This window comes from Gopherus flavomarginatus, chromosome 3, assembly GCF_025201925.1.
Source record: "Gopherus flavomarginatus isolate rGopFla2 chromosome 3, rGopFla2.mat.asm, whole genome shotgun sequence".
NCBI classification, from domain to species: Eukaryota; Metazoa; Chordata; order Testudines; family Testudinidae; genus Gopherus; species Gopherus flavomarginatus.
In genome coordinates, this window is record NC_066619.1 from 5,859,656 (window position 1) to 5,879,464 (window position 19,809).

Here is a 19,809-nt window from a genome sequence, read left to right on the forward strand (position 1 = left end):
CCATTTGTTCAGAACTGGGCATTCAGGAGCAGCACAATGTACTTCAATGCTGGAGTAAGGGCATCCAAGTCCAAGACTTGGGCTGCAGTCCTCATTCCTCAAGAGATCCAAGAAGCATGCTCAGACCCTGGGAAGGAACACCTTCCTCATTTTCTATTGAGCCCATTACGCAGAAGCATATATGAATATTATTCATTGTAGGAAAGACTGTATTAAGGCCATTGTTGACAGAAGGGAGAGTTTACAAGGTAGAAAATTTTTGAAGGGGGGAGTGGGCAGTATCTTTGGAGTGCACTTATTTCTCACGAGAGAGGACTGGCAAGACTAAAGATTAAGAACAGAAATTTTGTTAAGATAGTCAAAAGGCAGAAGGTTCCCTAAGGATTTGTCTGGACTCCTCCACTAAAGGCCAATCTAAAAATTTCAGAATAGGCTCTCAACTTCCAAACAGGACTTCTGAAGTTAGGTACTTCTGTGAATTCTGTGACATGCACACACTGTCAAACATACAGTGCTGCTCCAAGGTCTCCAGTGGAGAAGGCTTTACAGACTAAAACATGCTAAGAAAAAGTACAGGTCATAAAAAGGAGGAAGATAAAGAGTTTCCATAAGAATCCAGAAATCCACACTAGGTGTCACATTTGTTTGCACTGACAAAGAGCTGGGTCTGCCTAGAGCTGCTTCTTGGATAGGTCTCACGATGCCTGATGCAGACTGTTAAATTCCTTAACCCAAGACCAATAGTTAAGTAAGACTGACATGGTACTTGAAAGATCATCAGCAAGTGTGACATAGTGAAACTAGAGAGGACCTTTTTACTAACTGCTGAACAGGCTAGACCAACCATTATAATTTATCATGAAATTACCTACAATAGTTAGTGATGAAGAGTAAGGATTTTCTGGAGCGCAGGGGAGAAAACATAACTGAAAGGAAGAGCATTCACATTTAGTTAAATGTGAAGCAAGCTTTCCCCATACATTTGAAAAATCTCAACTCTCTAGCTTGCTTACACAGTATACAACCTCAAGCCCCAACAGTCGCCTTTTTGCTTTAATACCAAAGGAAAGACAGCTTCAAAATAAGATATTTAGATTAAAATTTAAAAAAAGTTCACTGTTCGTCAAATTTCTGACGAAGACATGTCTGAAAAAAAAGTTGACTGGAAAAATTGTTGGTCATTAGTAAGATCCCAAACGAAGCTGGATGGAAAAAGTTGGTAACTGCCAACGTTCCAAGTAACAGCAGAGCTTCACAACTGGGGTTATCCACAAGGGTTGAACACCACTCTCTGAATTAGAGGGCTTACCAGAAAAAAATCTAGGTTTAGCTTTTTACATATGAAGCCTAAGTTATAACAGCTAGAATGTGGCTTAATTGTGACTAAAGACAAGCAAATGTTGAATGCATTACGTAAGTCTCAAAACTAAAACCATGTCTAGTACACCTGAAGATAAAAAGAGCCACTAAAAAGTATCTTACCTCATAAATGTTGGGGTGCCACATTTTGGTCAGGAATCTGAAGGTAGGCGGTGAATATGGATAGTCGATAGGAAATTTAATGTGAGCCTGAAACAAATAAAATGAATCTCAGTTTTCATGTAACAGAACACATGGAGACCAGCAAATTAATCCACGTTAGTCTTTCACACTGGAAAGTTTGGTGGTCCAAAGTGATTTTAGTCTTAAAAGAAACAAAGTTGATCATTTTTTGTTAGTGCTTTAATGGACATTAGGCACCTGACAAATCTACACCAGTTTTTAGCTCCATTATGGAGTCTCATGAGCAGAGTGGTACTTGAACAGGAGAATTTGAAGATCAGGACTGAGGTTCATTGGACTGGCAATCCTTGTAAATAGAGAGGGAAAGACAAGCAAGCAACTGCCTCAACTTCATGTAGCTCTAACTCAAGTGAAAGTCCCGAGATGTCTTAATTAACTATTTAAATAAACCAACACTAACAATTAAAAATCACTTAAGAATTCAGTGGCCAATATTATCAGTTTCCTTTTTATAAACCTCAGAATAGGTTAAGCCTTTTGGCCCCAGTAAGAGGAATTTTCTAGTGTTTCAAGCATGTTAGAGGGACTATCTGGATCACAGCACAAAGAGGTAACTAAAGAACATTTACATCAATACCTGAACACTGCACAAACCTTGTGAATAGGCACAAGGAACATTTGCTGGCAGTTTTGAAGGACTTGGTTGGTGGAGGATAGAAATTCTACTTCAGGCAGACTAACTTGTCTACCAACCTGGGTATTTATACTACACTTGTTGCCATGGCATCTGAGCACTTCACAAATTCAGGTATTGGGAGGCTTACATTTTGCAGAGCTGCGTAATCCTGCCACATAAACCAGAACCTTGATAAGAGAATTTTATTGTACTAATGGTGGGTTAGCACGCCTGAAGCCTTAGAGGAGCATCTTTTTAATAAAAAAAGTAACAAATAGACCTTTAGATTTCAACTAGATAGATTCTAGTTACAGTTAAAACTAGAGGTGGGTACAAACCAGCATCTTAAAACTGACTCTTAAGGTTTGGTAAGGGAGCAAGGTGCATTGAAATAAAAATCCAGCCTGTTTTGCAATTTAGGTTCCTCTAGTTTAAAGCAAAACCAGCATTCTCAGTAGCTTGAACTTTTTTTTTAAGCCCTTTCACAGTGTCCACATACAGGTAGACAGCGTGTGTTATGGAAGTACGGTAATGTCAAATCCTAAGCAGAGGGGGTTTACTGGAGTATACACTTTTAGAAAAATGCTAACTGGATGTTCACAATATAATGCAACAGCGAACAGTCGGCTAGCTTCTAAGCCCATTCAACCCCCAGTTCTGACATTTTATTAGAACAAGAGAGAAAAGTAGTGCTCAAGAGTCCATATTAAATCCAGAAATAAAAAACCCAAGGTTGAACTAGGTAGAAAGCTTGCTTGCATAATTTTGCATCTCTTGTTTGATAACATCCTAACATGTTGCTAGGCATGTCCAAGCCAACTTCAGCCTAAACTTTCTTTGATTTTTGTGCCTTCAACTTGGAGCCTTATTTGTATTTAAATGCAGAGGATTTAAAATTTGAAAACCAGTTTAGACAGGTCTATTTAACTTTGACAGGCACTTTCCCACTGCTATGTTGTATCGTATTCCATCCAGAAATCTCACAGATCCAGAGACAGTGCCTTTATATAAATTAAGCAGTTTCTGGGTTGCATGCACAACTGTAGGGTAAACCGGGAGGCTATTTGACCACTGAACTGCTTGTTAAGACACAAACGCTGCAGAATAGAACAAATGGAATGCACTGAGTGTACAAAAAATATACACTGTAAAGCAGTGTTTTTCAAAGTACTGGGTCGCCTTGCTGATTCAAAGGATAAAGACTGTTGCTGCGCAGAAGGGACCTGGAGAGGAGTGAGGTAGGGGGTGAGCAGGAATTGGGGAGAGGAGCAAGTTGGAGCTTGCAGGGCTGCTGCGGGGCCAGCTCCGTGCTGCCTGTTGAGAGGGAGACATACACCCCCACCCGCCCACCCCCCCCACCTGCCCACCCCTCCCCTGGAGCTAGCTGCTGCCAGTGGGGAGAGGGCTTGGAGGGAGTCCTGCCTGCACCCCAAACTCCTCATCCCTGGCCCCACTCCAGAGCCAGCACCCCCAGTCAGAGCCCTCAGCCCCCTGCATCCCAACCCTCTGCCCCAGTCCTGATCCCCCTCAACCCCAGCTCCATCCTAGAGCCCTCACCCATGCACCCCAGCCTGGGCCACCTCCAACACTCCTTACCATAGGCTTACTAAGGATAGTCTTAGCTCTGTGAAATGGGTTAAGTTGGAATGTATTGCAATATTATGGTTTTATGAAAACTAGTCAAAAAAGATATTATGTTGGGTTACAGACATCAATTTTCTTCAACTGGGTCATGAGGGAAAAAAAGTTTGAAAACCACTGCTGTAGAGTGCCACACAACACTGTTGGGGTAGCAGATAAAAGTATACATTAGGGAACCACTTAAAATTTATCAATTGCCTACACATCAAATTTACATTGTAACCAGTCATGTCTTCACAAAAGATCAGAAGGCTACAGAATTTGGAAACAAGCAATTATTTCCTGCTCCATTTAATTTAGCTAAATTGAAGTACTAAGTACAGAGATGCTCTAGTGTAGCAACCCAGATACAGAAATTGGCTTTTCCAGTGAATAGCTCTTTAGCACTAGAGGTCAGAATTTCACTGTGCCAGCTGTTCAAGCTGTAGCCAGAAGGATTAAGTGCACTGGGGAAACCCAAATGATCTAAAAAAAATTGGGGAATTTTACAGTGATCACTTTCACCTCTCCTCCTCCTGATCATTGGCTTGAAATGTGAAACTGAACTCATATCCAGGACATTCATTAGAATTTTCACAAACAGGTTTCCAGGTATTACTCAGCATTTTACTTTTCTAATAGAAATGATCAGTTTAAAGCAGCTTTCTACCAGCTGAGCATTAACATATTTCATTTGAACGGGTGAAGGAAACCAGGAGTTTCAGGGGCAAGCTGCCACATAGCTGGTGAAGACTCACTAAATCGCCATAGCTGGGAATCCAGCATCACCACAAACTGCCATTTAAAATAATTTCCTAGATTAAATACGTCAGAAGACCAAGGATTATATAAAGCTCATTTTTGAGTGACTGTTACTTGTGGCAAATAAGTTTATACAACCCCACTGACCTGTGAAGAATATAGGATGATATTTGGATACTTTTTACATGACATAACCTGAACTGGGTTAAGATACAGATCTGAGGCAGTATACCTATGGTTAAATTCCAAGTGGAATTTATTTTTAGAGTGAGTATCCAGAAAGCGCCAATACACAAATCAGGAAAAAACATTTTTGATACCCAACATCCCCTGCCCCCTCCCCGGCACACACACATCCCCCCCCCCCCCCCCAGCAACCTGCTGAGCTATTTTAAGTTTACCTTAAACCAACTATAGAAAGGGACCAGAGCAAATCCTAGATTTCAGGGATCTGAACACTTGACTTCCCTCACTGTAGTTCTTGGAGACACTTGAAGATGTAACAAGATGGAAAGTAGAAGTCAGGATTAGATCTGTGCTTTGCCAGTTCCGAGGCACGTTAGTTAAGAGGTTCTAAGGGTAAAATTAAACATCACTATGATATTATGCTTGATAAAATGGGTTGGCTGCAGATTCCATCCTATGTAATTATTTGACATGCACAGTCTCTTCAACTAGATTGCTGACACACCACACTATGCAATTTAAATACATTTGTAGAAAAAGCATGGCTATTTTAGTGGATTGCTTCCTGTTTATTGCCCTACATGTTCCAGATGCTGTCAGTGTTCCATATTTGAAGTACATTATTTGGCTTTGCCTGCATTTTCCTGCTACTCTATTCCTTCATATTTAAAACAGCTCAAACAGAGCACATGCACATAGGGAAGCCATTCAAGGGAAACCTCAGAAAGCAACTGTCAGCTAAGTTAGCCATTTAGATATCATATTACAGTAAAAGCAGTTCTATCCAGCATGTTGTGGAAATGGGGGGGGTGCCGGTAAGTGAAAAATGGCAGATAAAAGAGGTAGGGAGTTTGGGGGCAGGGCTGGGGTGCAGGAGGTGTGGGTCATGGGCTCTGGGAGGGGGCTTGGGGCATAGGTGCCGGATCTGGGGGCAGCTCAACTTGGACAGCTCCCTGCAAGCACTGACCGCTCCTAGGCAGAGGTGTGGCAGACAGCTCTGCTCCTGCCTCGAGGACTGCCTCTGCAGCTCCCATTGGCCAGGAACAGTAACCAATGGAAGCTGCGTGGGCAGCAGCTGAGGGCAGAGGCAGAGCACAGAGCCACCTGCCACGCCTCCACCTAAGAGCAGCCGGGACAGTTTGCTGCTTGCAGGGAACTGCCCAAGGTGAACAGCCCCCTGGATCAGGCACACACACCCCCGCATGCAAACTCCCTCCCAGAGCCCACGTTCCACACCCCCTCCCACATCCCAACCTCCTGCTGGCCCTGCACCAACCAGATTATAATCTGGACTGTCAATGAAGATCAGAAGTGACCGTTTAGAGTTTTCCAGTTGAAGTGCTGGATAAAATGGCTTTTACTGTGCATTTGTTTTAAAAAGTGTTTACTAAATAAATTTCTAGGCAGTTTTTAAATGCATTTGGAGAGCCAATCAACATGGGTAGAGTGTGGTAGTTACTGTTGCTTTTCATTTCTAGAATTGTTAAGTACTTAACTCCATCCAGAATATTTATCTACCACTGTCCCCTCTATGACCAGTATTAATATGAACATGTTACTCTAACACAACAGTTAAAATTTGTTGGGGAAAAGTGCACGTTTTATGCAAAAAAAAGTACTCAAGACTGAGCTGATTTTCAGATGTGCAGAGGACCAGCAGTTTCCACAGCAATCAATTGGAGCTGCAAATGCTCAGCACCTCTGAAAAAAATTTTTTTGAAAAAAGTTACATTCCCTATAATAAAATGTTAGGTCTTGCTTTTTATTCCCAACACTTTACAAGCTATGAACATGCAGCATCACTGAAACTTAGCTTCCTCTGAGGTGCAGAACAGCAGACAGCCTAACTTAAAAAAAAAAAATCTTAAATTTACACTGTTCCAGGTTGGGGAGAAGGGGAGTGGTATGCACGTGCACGGAATGTAGGATGTTCCTTGCATCTCAGTGTGAAGATACTAATGCACAATGAATAACTTCTGCCATGCTTACACTAAAAGTAACATTTAGTAGCTTTCCAAAAGACAAGAAATTATTTCTTCAAACTACAACATGCCTCATTAGCTACATAGGTTTCTTAAGAGGGTAGTATGGAGGGACAAGGGCAGGTGGTGGCAGTTTAGAAATGTATTACCCACTAATAGTATTGTATAAAAAGCCATCACTGAAACTGTTGACATTTCTAGATACTTTCAACTCAACTTCTGCCTCCTAGAAAAGGCACTTAACTTCTGTTTGAAGAGGACTATGTTAAAGTGGCCTTGGAACCTTTAAGTTTGCACCCACAGCATAGTTACAGCACAGCACTTGATGACATGCAGCTATTCACATGCCTGTAGTCCAAACAAGCCCTTAGTCTCCATTTATGTCAACTGTTTTATTGTAATAAGAAATCAGTAAAACCCTTTTAAAGCACAAAAAACTTACCACACAAAGTTATTGCTGTTTCAGGTAAGCTCAGGAGAAAGCATAAGACTCAAGCATGTTAGCTTATGCACCTCATACGAAAGATGATACATTTGTTACAACCGTAGCCCTTGCAGTATCTCTTTAGTTCAGTGGTTCTCAACCTTTCCCAATTACTGTACCCCCTTCAGAAGTTGGATTTGTCTCATTTACCTCAAGTTCCATTTCACTTAAAAACAACTTGCTTACAAAATCAGACCTAAATAATACAAAAAAAAAAGTGTCACAGCACACTATTACTGAAAAATTGCTTACTTTTTCCTTTACCGTATAATGCTAAAGTCAATTGGAATATAAATATTGTACTTAGATTTCAGTGTATAGCATATAGAGCAGTATAAACAAGTCATTGTATGAAATTTTAGTTTGTCCTGACTGCTAGGTTTTGTTTCTTTTTGTTTCTTTTTATGTAGCCCGTTTTAAAGTATCTACATGAGCTGATGTGCCCTTGGCGATATGTAGAGGTCTTCCAGGGGGTACACGTACCCCTGGTTGAGAACTACTGCTTTAGTTTATCACACAGCCTGCACAACTGTCAACCAATAGTTTGGATTACATCCAATTCCTTCATGGGTAAAGGACTTAACCACTACTAATGCCCAAAGTGCCTGTTTACAGAAAGGGTTCTCTCAGCAATTAAATGTTTGTTAATTTTAGGTTTTCACTTTAAAACACGTATTTGATGTTTCCCAGCAGTTAACTGGAATATTGGCACTGATGATTTCCCACTTCTGTCCCAGCCAGTTCTCTTAGGCTATTAGTAACCCAGTCTTTCCACACCAGAACAAACAAAAATTAAAGCAACTTCGTACTCATGCATTTACCCAGTGCAAATTAAAATGTTTTCATCTTCATAAGTGTGGGCAGATTGTGCTATAGTAATCCAAAATTTTGAAATAGATGGGAAATTCTCATTTGGACAACTGAAAGTTTGGGTATTTCAGTTGAGAGAAACTAAGGCAGAGAATTCCCATCCATGATTTATTATGTACTGGCGGAGTCTTCAGTTGTCTGCTCATATCAGACCATGGGACTAGTGCTCAGATATCAGCGGCCAAAGTATATATGGTATTTCTACACACTAACACTTATTTTTAGCATAGGTAAACAGTGCAATGACAGTGCAATGACCGCTAAGTATGCTGCAAGTAAGCAGGAAACTCAGGCTTCCCTATATACACCTTGTTTTCAGCAGTTGCATTCCAGAGGAAAGCCTTCACCCAAAATGGCTGTATCTGCACAGCACATACTTAACACAAGGCACAAGGCCAACACAAGTACAGGAACTATACAAACCACTGCTATGTTAATTTTAATATCTAGTCCCACAAAATGCCTTTTATTGCTGGCTGGTGCATCACAACTTTTTAAAAAACTCACCTAATCGATTTGCTCTTCCACATTAAGCTTGTATTATTGAAATGTGGTGTTTAGTACTATATTCTGGAAAACATTTAGTGGAGGTCATCTTAAGTATTAACAGTCCATTTAGCAAGTCAGTCAAGAAGCGGAAGCACCGTGATGCTGTCCAACTTCAGAACCTGCAAGACCACCATTACTATTAAAACTAGCTAGGCTGACTTGCCATTAATACAAAGTAGTGGGTCACACACTTTGTGGATTGTGTAGGCCAAGCTCATTAAACACACCAGGGGTTCCTTGCATCCTTACATTCCACCCAACAAGCTCCCTGTATTGCCACCCTCCCAATCCCCCTCTATTTCCCCACTTCCTCCCTGATGCTTTGGCTTTTGCCCCTCCATTCTCCTTTAGGAGAGTCCTGCCTTCTCCCTACCATACCTAGGGCTCTGTCTCCTCTCCTCCCCCACAACCCATTTCCATATTCCACCACAGCAGGGTCTCTGTTCTCTCCATTCCCCACCTTCACCCATGCCAATGGCTTAGTGTCTCCCCCCAACCCTGGATTGGAAAGGAGGAGTGGATGACTGGTGTCCTACCCCTACAGACCAGGAAGGGCACTAGGAGAGAGGACACTTCATTCCTTCCTCTCACTTCTGGCTGTCCCTGCTGACTGAGCCTCCACCTCACACAGCTTCCAGCAGGGAAGCATGGATTTCTCTTCTGTCTGGGAGAGAAGTCATCCAGGGCATCACATGCTAAATACTATCAGACCACATGGAGAGGGATTGTTATGCTAGAAAGTACTAAATAGGTGCCAGACACCAGTGGTTTGATCTATAGACAACTGCAGAGGTACCTGAAGCACTGACTGTGCTAAACAGATGACAGCAGCTCAATGTATCACCCATTTCCCCTAAAATCAATTGCATTCTGCTCATTGATACCTAGAACGTTCCCTGGAATTTTGGAATTGATCCACTGTGGCATTGAAATGCTACTGCATTACACACAGAAATGCTGTCAAGTTGACTGCAAGGTCTTTGCAAGCCTCTCCGATAAAAAGTTTTTCCCAGTGATGTATGTAGTGATCTATACACCAGCTTTTCACCCCGGACCCTTAGTTTCAAGTCCTGATTGAAATCATGCCTGAACATGAGTTCCCAGTATAGCACCTGACTGCACCCATTAATTTTCTTCACTCTTCAGACATCACATTAACTAAAGTAGTACAAGCAGAAAGCACCAAGTCAGAGTTCTATTAGAGACAGCTTGGCTTTCAACTATGCATGCTAGAAAATACAAGTGGTTGAAAGAATTCAAACAAGACAGTCAGCCAAATTAGTTCTGGGAATCCTGAATGAAGATGCCCATTACATAGAACTAGAAAGCAACTATTTAACACAGGATACGCTCTCCTGAAGATAACCCATAAAGGAAAAAACTGGGATTGTATCAAGTTTTGCTGTTTTATGATTATAAAGGTGATCTGTAATTCACAGTCTAATCTGGAAGACTAGAGATCTAGTGAAACATCACAGGAAATGAAAGTTAAGCTATTGAAAGGATGAAAGAACTTTTAGTCAAACTGTTAGTTGTTTACACACCACCAAAAAGTTTAACACTTCCATGATAAACCTTTGTTGAACACCTACAACCCTTGATCTTATAGACTCATAGACTCTAGGACTGGAAGGGACCTCGAGAGGTCATCGAGTCCAGTCCCCTGCCATCATGGCAGGACCAAATACTGTCTAGACCATCCCTGATAGACATTTATCTAACCTACTCTTAAATATCTCCAGAGATGGAGATTCCACAACTTCCCTAGGCAATCTACTCCAGTGTTTAACTACCCTGACAGTTAGGAACTTTTTCCTAATGTCCAACCTAAATCTCCCTTGCTGCAGTTTAAGCCAATTGCTTCTTGTTCTATCATTGGAGGCTAAGGTGAACAAGTTTTCTCCCTCCTCCTGATGACACCCTTTTAGATACCTGAAAACTGCTATCATGTCCCCTCTCAGTCTTCTCTTTTCCAAACTAAACAAACCCAATTCCTTCAGCCTTCCTTCATAGGTCATGTTCTCAAGACCTTTAATCATTCTCGTTGCTCTTCTCTGGACCCTCTCCAATTTCTCCACATCTTTCTTGAAATGCGGTGCCCAGAACTGGACACAATACTCCAGTTGAGGCCTAACCAGCGCAGAGTAAAGCAGAAGAATGACTTCTCGTGTCTTGTTTACAACACACCTGTTAATGCATCCCAGAATCACGTTTGCTTTTTTTGCAACAGTATCACACTGTTGACTCATATTAAGCTTGTGGTCCACTACGACCCCTAGATCTCTTTCTGCCATACTCCTTCCTAGACAGTCTCTTCCCATTCTGTATGTGTGAAACTGATTGTTCCTTCCTAGGTGGAGCACTTTGCATTTATCTTTATTGAACTTCATCCTGTTTACCTCAGACCATTTCTCCAACTTGTCCAGATCATTTTGAATTTTGACCCTGTCCTCCAAAGCAGTTGCAATCCCTCCCAGTTTGGTATCGTCCGCAAACTTAATAAGCGTACTTTCTATGCCAACATCTAGATCGTTGATGAAGATATTGAACAGAACCGGTCCCAAAACAGAACCCTGCGGAACCCCACTTGTTATACCTTTCCAGCAGGATTGGGAGCCATTAACAACTACTCTCTGAGTACGGTTATCCAGCCAGTTATGCACCCACCTTATAGTAGCCCCATCTAAATTGTACTTTCCTAGCTTATCTATAAGAATATCATGCGAGACCGTATCAAATGCCTTACTGAAGTCTAGATATATCACATCCACCGCTTCTCCCTTATCCACAAGGCTCGTTATCCTATCAAAGAACGTTATCAGATTAGTTTGACATGATTTGTTCTTTACAAATCCATGCTGGCTATTCCCTATCACCTTACCACCTTCCAAGTGTTTGCAGATGATTTCTTTGATTACCTGCTCCATTATCTTCCCTGGCACAGAAGTTAAACTAACTGGTCTGTAGTTTCCTGGGTTGTTATTTCCCTTTTTATAGATGGGCACTATATTTGCCCCCTTCCAGTCTTCTGGAATCTCCCCCGTCTCCCATGATTTCCCAAAGATAATAGCTAGAGGCTCAGATACCTCCTCTATTAACTCCTTGAGTATTCTAGGATGCATTTCATCAGGCCCTGGTGACTTGCAGGCATCTAACTTTTCTAAGTGATATTTAACTTGGTCTTTCCTTATTTTCTCTTCTAAATCTACCCTCTTCCCGTAAGCATTCACTATACTAGACATTCCTTCAGACTTCTCAGTGAAGACCGAAACAAAGAAGTCATTAAGCATCTCTGCCATTTCCAAGTCTCCCGTTACTGATACCCCCTCCTCATTGAGCAGTGGGCCTACCCTGTCCTTAGTCTTCCTCTTGCTTCTAATGTATTGATAAAAAGTCTTCTTGTTTCCCTTTATTCCCATAGCTAGTTTGAGTTCATTTTGTGCCTTTGCTTTTCTAATCTTGCCTCTGCATTCCTGTGTTATTTGCCTATATTCATCCTTCGTGATCTGACCTAGTTTCCATTTTTTATATGACGCCTTTTTATTTTGTAGGTCACGCAAGATCTCAAGGGTAAGCCAAGGTGGTCTTTTGCCACATTTTCTATCTTTCCTAACCATCGGAATAACTTGCTTTTGGGCCCTTAATAGCGTCCCTTTGAAAAACTGCCAACTTTCCTCAGTTGTTTTTCCGCTCAGTCTTCTACAATTCAGGTGAATGAACTCATGATACACACAAAAGCCACCTTGCCTACTGTTCCTCATCCACAAGGTCCACTAGGAAAACCCATCTGGACACTCATAGCATCTTCCAGGTAAAAACCCTGTTGAAAAAAAAAGTGTCCTTCATACATTTTAAAATAAAGGGTAAATCCTTTTTTGTAGGTCATTTAACACAAAGTGAACCTTCCATATTGTTACAAGCATTTTGAGAATGTAACCATGTTATTGGTTTGCACAGTGCCTAACACAATGGGGCCCCGATTTTGATTAGAGCCTCTAAGAACTATTATAATAGCAACATTAAAAATTTACAAATTAAGAGTTTTATTATTATTGTATTTAATTTGTAAATTTTACAAGCAAGAAATAGCCTATAGAAAATGTACACTTTCAGTAAATACTATGTCTGTCTTCAATTCATATTTATGGGTAGTTATGGCTTTTGTGACTGTTAAATACTCTAATGGTTTTGGGCAGTGTTAAATTCGACAGGAAATGGACAAATAAGGCAGCAAGTCCACATACTGACCAAGTTCAAAGTTACAGCTGCACCATACTTATGAAATCAGGGTAAAAATATAGTCCAATAGGAGAATGGCACACAAATGACATTTTCCTCATTTCTCACGCCTGGACTGTCTTCAGGGGATCTGTGTAAACTGAGCCACATTTGGTCCTTTCCTCCAAGTGTCATGAACAAGTAACGGGTTAAGAGCTGAGCAGTTCTGTCATTTCCCTACACTCTAACTCAAAGAGAAGGAACAAATTTATTTTTTTTAAATGGTTCTCCCTTGTGTTAGAGGAGTCAAGCTCAGATATTTTAGTCTTTGTGATGTATTACAGCTCTTAATCTTCATTTACAAAAACTCCTGAGCTAATCAGAAACAGTCTGAGGCAAACCAGTAGAATGTTTAGGATCTTAAAGAAGCTTTCAGTTAAGTCACTTCTACCTTCAAGCGAAATTTTATTAGAGATAGTTCACAGTATTGCCGAACTAAATATTGCTACTAGGTATGAATTATAGGACAGCTGATTCAAATGCTGATAAGTCAAGGATAAACTGCTCCTGAAATACCAGAGGTCAACTAAAGGCACTATCTGCAGTAAAACTACATTTACTGTGGTAACTCATGGTCAGCTCCCTTACATTAAATAGGTGTTCAGCCTTAAACATAGGAAACGTATCTTTAAAATATTTTACTTTTGACATCTTGCTGTAGAGCTGTTTAAAATGGCAGAGGTATGCTGAAAGCAGAATGACCTACCCCCCCGGACAATAGGCCAACTGCATATTCCTGAAAGCGTGCCCTTCCCCTACCACACTATTTATTCTTGTTGCTTTGTCAGCACTGGGATCAGCACATGGCTACCACTGCCTGTATTAACCAAGCCAACTCTGCAATGCCCATTTTTCAATGCAAAGGCTTACTAGCTCAGCAATATACACTACCAATAAGAACTGGACAAAGCAAGGGCCTATTTCAAAGCTGGGCCGGACTAGTGAATTGTTGAGAGAGAGTTATACCCCAGGCTCAAAGTGAGCATGTTCACATGCACAGTGTTAGTAATGCACACTTTTCAGCAGCCCCAGCAGGAAAAGGTGGAGGGGGGAAAAAAAAGCTGCAATTAAAGCACATGGGAAAGAAAAATGGCAGTTATTTGGTTCCTTCTATACTACAAAATCACTAACCTAGAAGCTCTGCAGCACATGTTTTTAGTTAGTGTTGAAACCTTAAACCGAAGATCACATAATACAGCCAATATCAGAAAAAAAATGGTGATTTGTTATAAATATAGCTCACAGAATATCAGATTCTGTCACATGCAGCAAGAAAGACATTTTAACCATTGGAGGTCTGAATTATAGATTTATCAGGGTTGGAAGGGACCTCAGGAGGTCATCTAGTCCAACCCCCTACTCAAAACAGGACCAATCCCCAAATGGCCCCCTCAAGGATTGAACTCTTAACCCTGGGTTTAGCGGGCCAATGCTCAAAACCACTGAGCTATCCCTTCCCTCCTCCTAGTTCAGCATAGGCAGCCCAGGAAGGGAAATTAAATGCAAAAAAGGATTAAAAGTTGAAATCTAGCTTTTATTAAAATACATGGATACTACGATTAGAATTTTTTGTAGGTCAGAATGAAGGTACGTGGCAAGCTATTTGGTGGGAAGCATATAAATGCCATGCTTTTACTATGTCAATCTCAAAGCATTAGCAACCTTTCAAAAACAGACATTTACAGAAGGACTTTTACTTGTCCCTCTGCCCCAGCAACAAAATAAAGTATTGTTTCTACTCCATCATAAATCTAAAAGGGAACATTTGAAATACTTGAGTTAAGGTTTAGATTGATCAAAATATTTTAGACTTAGTTAAGACTCAAAGTGACTATTATGGTAATCTAGTATCTGGCATCTTGCATAGGGTGACCAGACAGCAATTGTGAAATATCAGGACGGGTGGGGGGGGAGGGGAAATAGGCAAGACAAAGGCCCAAGTATCAGGACATCTGGTCACTTTAATTCTGCATAACTGGCCAGAAAATATCATTGAATTCGGTTCCCACCTACCCTCCTACACTTGCAAGAATTTAAATCTATTTAATTGTTTATTTAGTTTTGAAATTCAACCAGTAACAGCATCTTTGTTTGAAGCAATCATTGGTCCTGAATGCTTCCCCCAAAACGTATAATCTACAAGACTGCCTATTGTCTTAACTGGTCCATGGACCCTACCTCTGCTCAAAGTTCTTCTACATCATGTCTTACTATTTCTTTCCCTTCCTCTAATGGAAATACCTTTTTTATGGTCTTCCCAAAGCCTTGTTCTGCAAGCTTCAGGGTGTCAGTTCCAAGTCTTTTGCTTCATGTGAGGGAGAGGACAAAGTACATTTGTGGCCCATATGTTTTTACAGATGGATACTGAGCACATACACTTCAGAGTTCCCCATCCTCTCCAAAGCTCTAAGACAATCTTACATCATCCACTGATATATCTTTGCTTTGAAAGTTAGGCTTGGTAAATGTAGGCAGGAAGCCTCAATGAATTTCAAAAACTCATTTGCCCGCTTTGACTGGAGAACTTCCATAAACACTTAAGCATTGCCAAAAGTGGTAGTTTAGTAGAGTGGTTCTCTTACTCAGACAAGAATATAATTAAGTCTTCAAGGTGACTACACAAGAACTTTGAAGCTGACAAAAAATAGGACAGAGCTCAATAGGCTTTAAACTTATCCTCAGCTATAGGTAGCCTAGAATCATAGGACTGGGAAGGACCTCGAGAGGTCTTCTAGTCCAGTCCCCTGCACTCAAGGCAGGACCTAGTATTATCTAGACCATCTCTGATAGGTGTTTGGAGATTTTTTTTAAGAGCAGGTTGGATAATGATGGCAATTCCACAACCTTCCTGGGCAATTTATTCCAGTGCTTAACCACTCTGACAGGAAGATTTTCTTAATGTCCAGCCTAAACTGCCCTTGTTGCAATTTAAGCTCATTGCTTCTTCTCCTGTCCTCAGGAGTTAAGAATTGTTGTTTCTCTCTCTCTCCTTTTGGTAATATCCTTTTATATACTTGAAAAAGGTTATGTCCCTCACCTCAGTCTTCTCTTCTCCAGACTAAACAAACCCAAGGATGAGGAACTGTGTGGCTGAACTACAATAATGTACAGTCTGATCAATACCTTAATACCAAAGTGCTAGCATCCATTGGCTTGTGTAACATTATACGGGTAAAGTGAAATAGGTCCATTTTAGTCATGCTGGAAGACCAGGTGGAAACTTACAGCTTCCCAGCTAGGTTCAATGTAGGATTTGCCAGGTTATCTGGGTTTTCCCTGACCCTTCACTTGCAGCTCTAGCTATTATCTAGCCATTGCTTTCTTTTGCAAACAAGTTGTGTAGCTGTTGTCATGGACAGCTTATTTGAAGGCAGGATCCAGGAGTAAAAAGGCAATTTATATTCCAGACTGCCGGTATGCTGTGTGACCTTGAGCAAGTCACAAACCATTCCTGAGTTTAAGCTGCCAACCCCACTCCCAACATGGGAAACAGATATTTGAGGTCTCTAAAGCATTTTGAGTTATAGTTAAAAGGTGTGTAAGTATAAAGCATCAACAAGTATCCTGAGGTCTAGCCTCCTCCTTCAATGACCCATTTCTTCATGTAGATTAGAAAACCGTGGTGCACCTGGCTGGAAAAAAGCAGTGAAGCTTAGCATAGGTCTCATTAGTTCTAGTTCCACTTCAAAAATATTGTACTATCTACTCAGTGCTTCAGCAAAGTGAGAGCTATTGGTTTAATAGATCTTGCGCAAATATGTTTTAAGGAGGGGCTTTGAAAGAGTGTAGTCAACACTATCCAAACAACAAAGCAGTATGAAAGGCAGAAAAGAAAGTTTGTTAGTCTAGCAGCTGAATTTTCATTCTGTTGAATCCATGATGAACTATCTGCCAGAATTGACTTTGAACAACTTCAGGAATGATCCTTAAGCCTCTGAGAGCATCAGTTTATGCACAGCCTGCACTACCTGTTGGTTAGATGAGAATACTTTTCAGAACACATTCAGGCACAAATGCACAACATTTCTACTTCCAATCCATTCCTAACTGCAATGCTGCTGCTATGATTAAGCAACTCCGTTCGTACTGGGACATTCTGCTCTCATTAAACCACTAGTCGTGTTAGTCAGTTTACAGTGGCCTTCACAAAAATTATATTCATGCACCCATTGAGAGGAAACAATACTCAACCATAGATGCTTTTAAAAAAAGGCAAACTCCCAAAACTTAGCAGCATTTCTTGCAGAAAATTGAAGTCTAGGCAGTCATCACTACAGTGTAACACTGAACAGGACCCAACAATAGCATCTGAAGTTGTTCAGGCTGAGGGGCCCACGTTTGGTATCTGGTGTGGTGGGGATGGAGAAAACGGGCAGGCTACATTAGATACTAAGGGGATGTCTACACTGCATCTGGGAGCAAGCCTCCCAACTGGAGTCCACAGACCTGTGCTAGTAGGGCTCAAACTAGTGCACTAAAAATAGGTCGGTAGACTATGCTTTGATGTTAGGACTTGGGCTGGAGTTTGGGCTCTCAGGCTTTCAAAGGAGTAGGCTTGAGTTACCACCAAAACATCATCTACACAGACATTTTTAGCACCCTAGCACAAGCCACACTAGCACACATCTGTGGACCTGGGCTGGGAAGCTTGCTCCCAGATGCAGGTCAGACAGTGCAATCCAGCCAGTTGTTTAGGATATCTCAACAAGTCATGAGTAAGCTTCCACCCACTAGAATCTGTGCTGGGCCTTGATAGCAATATTGCGGAAGAGGACTCCAGGTTAGCATCACCACTATTTACCTAATTCAGAAGTCCAGAGAGTGGTGTCATTTACTAAGAGCTGCACCAGTCTGCGATTGAATGCTCTACACATTCCAGATGAATCTTGTTTGATCTATGGAATTGTGTTTCGAACTTCAATGATCTGGATAAAATGACTCAGCTTCTGAATGTGAAAAAAGCGTGATGCATGTAGTTCTCCAGACTTGTTTTTAAAACAGCTCTATTTTGATCATATATATGTTTACTTTATTCAGAGTCTGACAAACATAAGTGATTATTTTTTTACACAGCCAATCACTCGAAGAGAGAAGCCACAATGGAATACACACCAAGATCTATTTTAAATATCAGCTCTCCCATTTCTCCTCACCCTACTATTATCTGCATTCCTCAGACAGTTTGTCAGGTTCTACTAAGTTGACAGATTTTGATGAGCAATTCAACTTCCTCCTTTGCTTTGTGGCTTTACATGTACAAACTGAAGTGAAATTAGTAGATGCAGTCATTCAACCTTTCATTCACAGTAGATAGGAAATGGTTTGCTTTGAAAGCATCTTTTTCATGCCACTCATGTTTAACTAAATATTTTTAGATAGTGCTTTAAATAAATATCAGCCTAACCTCTGAACATTCATGAGTCATTCACTGAATAACCACCTTGATTCCATCTCTTCATATGCAATTCAGAATCTGTATCAGCTAAGCTTTCCCAAGAGAGACAATCACATGTTCAGCTAAAAACACAAGGCAGGTCTTGATGCAGTCACCTCTTTCATAAGCAGCCTTCCCCCCTGCTGAAAGCGGCAAGGGAAGAGAATTATTTATAGAATTGTAAGTGTAAACCAAAGCACTACTGCTGCAGTGTTATACAACTTGGTATTTCTCACCATCAGTTCAGGCAACAATTCTTTTGAGGGAGAAAATTCTGAAGCTAGAGGCACTGGTTATAATTTAAAACAAACAAACCAAATACGGTTTCTGAAGACTAATATGACATACCAGATTAACTAGATACCTAAAAACTAGAACTATTTGAAGCCTCCATTTCACTGCCAGACAACCCCCCCCCAGCCCAAAAAAAAAAAGAAACCAAGAACTAATGCTGTCATTCTGCTCATGCTCAAGTTACTGCATTAATAAATAGCTGAACTGTTCTGTTTAAAGCTGTGGACATGGGTGAGGAAACTAGGGGGACGCAATTAACACTGGCAATAAGCACATCTGGTCTACAGTGGAATTTATTACAGGAACGACTAAACAGTTACACCACCTCTTATGGAAACTTGAGTTGAGGATTTTTATTCTAATCTGAAAACTTTATATTGGTTTCTTAGTCCTAGTGTACAGTTAGTTTACAAAACATTGTAAGGTGACATTCTTCTCTCAGCAAGTTAGGTTAGTTATACCTATGCACAATGCTGCTCAGATGGTTCATGACAGTAACAAGTGACATGCCAACAGTTATCTACTGGTGAAAATCTGTATTTAAATACGCATGGTAGCTTGAAGATATGCTTTTAAAACTGAATGCCTGGCATCTCCATAAGCATGGGCTGTTTCTGCTAGATCACTGTTAGTTTTTAAACTTACGACTAAACTAATGCAAAAGCCTCCTCAAAGGAGAAACTTCAGGGGGACTAACAGGCTTTATACTATGGAACAATGGTCCCTGAACAATGGTCCCATTTGTCAGATTCCATTTCTGACTTGTAAGAGGTTCACATTCTCTCCCCATCTCCTCCCTCTTCCCACTCCAAGTTTAGAGGATGTTCTGGAGAGCGCTAACCAGATTAAATGACAGCTTTATTCATAAGTAGGTGATGACATAATTCACAGCAAGCTGCACCATAAAGGATCTGATGAATGGGGAAAAAAGCTGACTCTTACGTTAGAGAGAGTTACGTTAAAAAAGAAACTACTCAAAATTACCAGAACCTTTCAGTTGGTAGCAGGGAGATATTGAAATGACTCCCATTGTTTCAGTGTAGTAGGGAGGAAAAAGTTAGTTATATGGCCAAAAATGGACTAACTCTGAAGGCATTCACACAATATAGTGATGGGCTCTATTACAGAAGCTTTGATAGAATCTACAAACAGAAGACAGTCTAAGGCCAGG

The 19,809-nt window shown here is 40.9% G+C and overlaps 1 protein-coding gene across 1 annotated transcript in view; it reads right to left on the bottom strand.

Annotated features, from left to right (window-relative positions):
* The window catches only part of UBE2R2 (ubiquitin conjugating enzyme E2 R2), a 97,306-nt gene that overhangs the window by 23,705 nt on the left and 53,792 nt on the right, over positions 1-19,809 (bottom strand). The window contains exon 2 of the mRNA XM_050943706.1: positions 1,483-1,569. Coding sequence (XP_050799663.1) covers positions 1,483-1,569 — 87 coding nt within the window. The remainder of the gene's footprint in view (positions 1-1,482; positions 1,570-19,809) is intronic.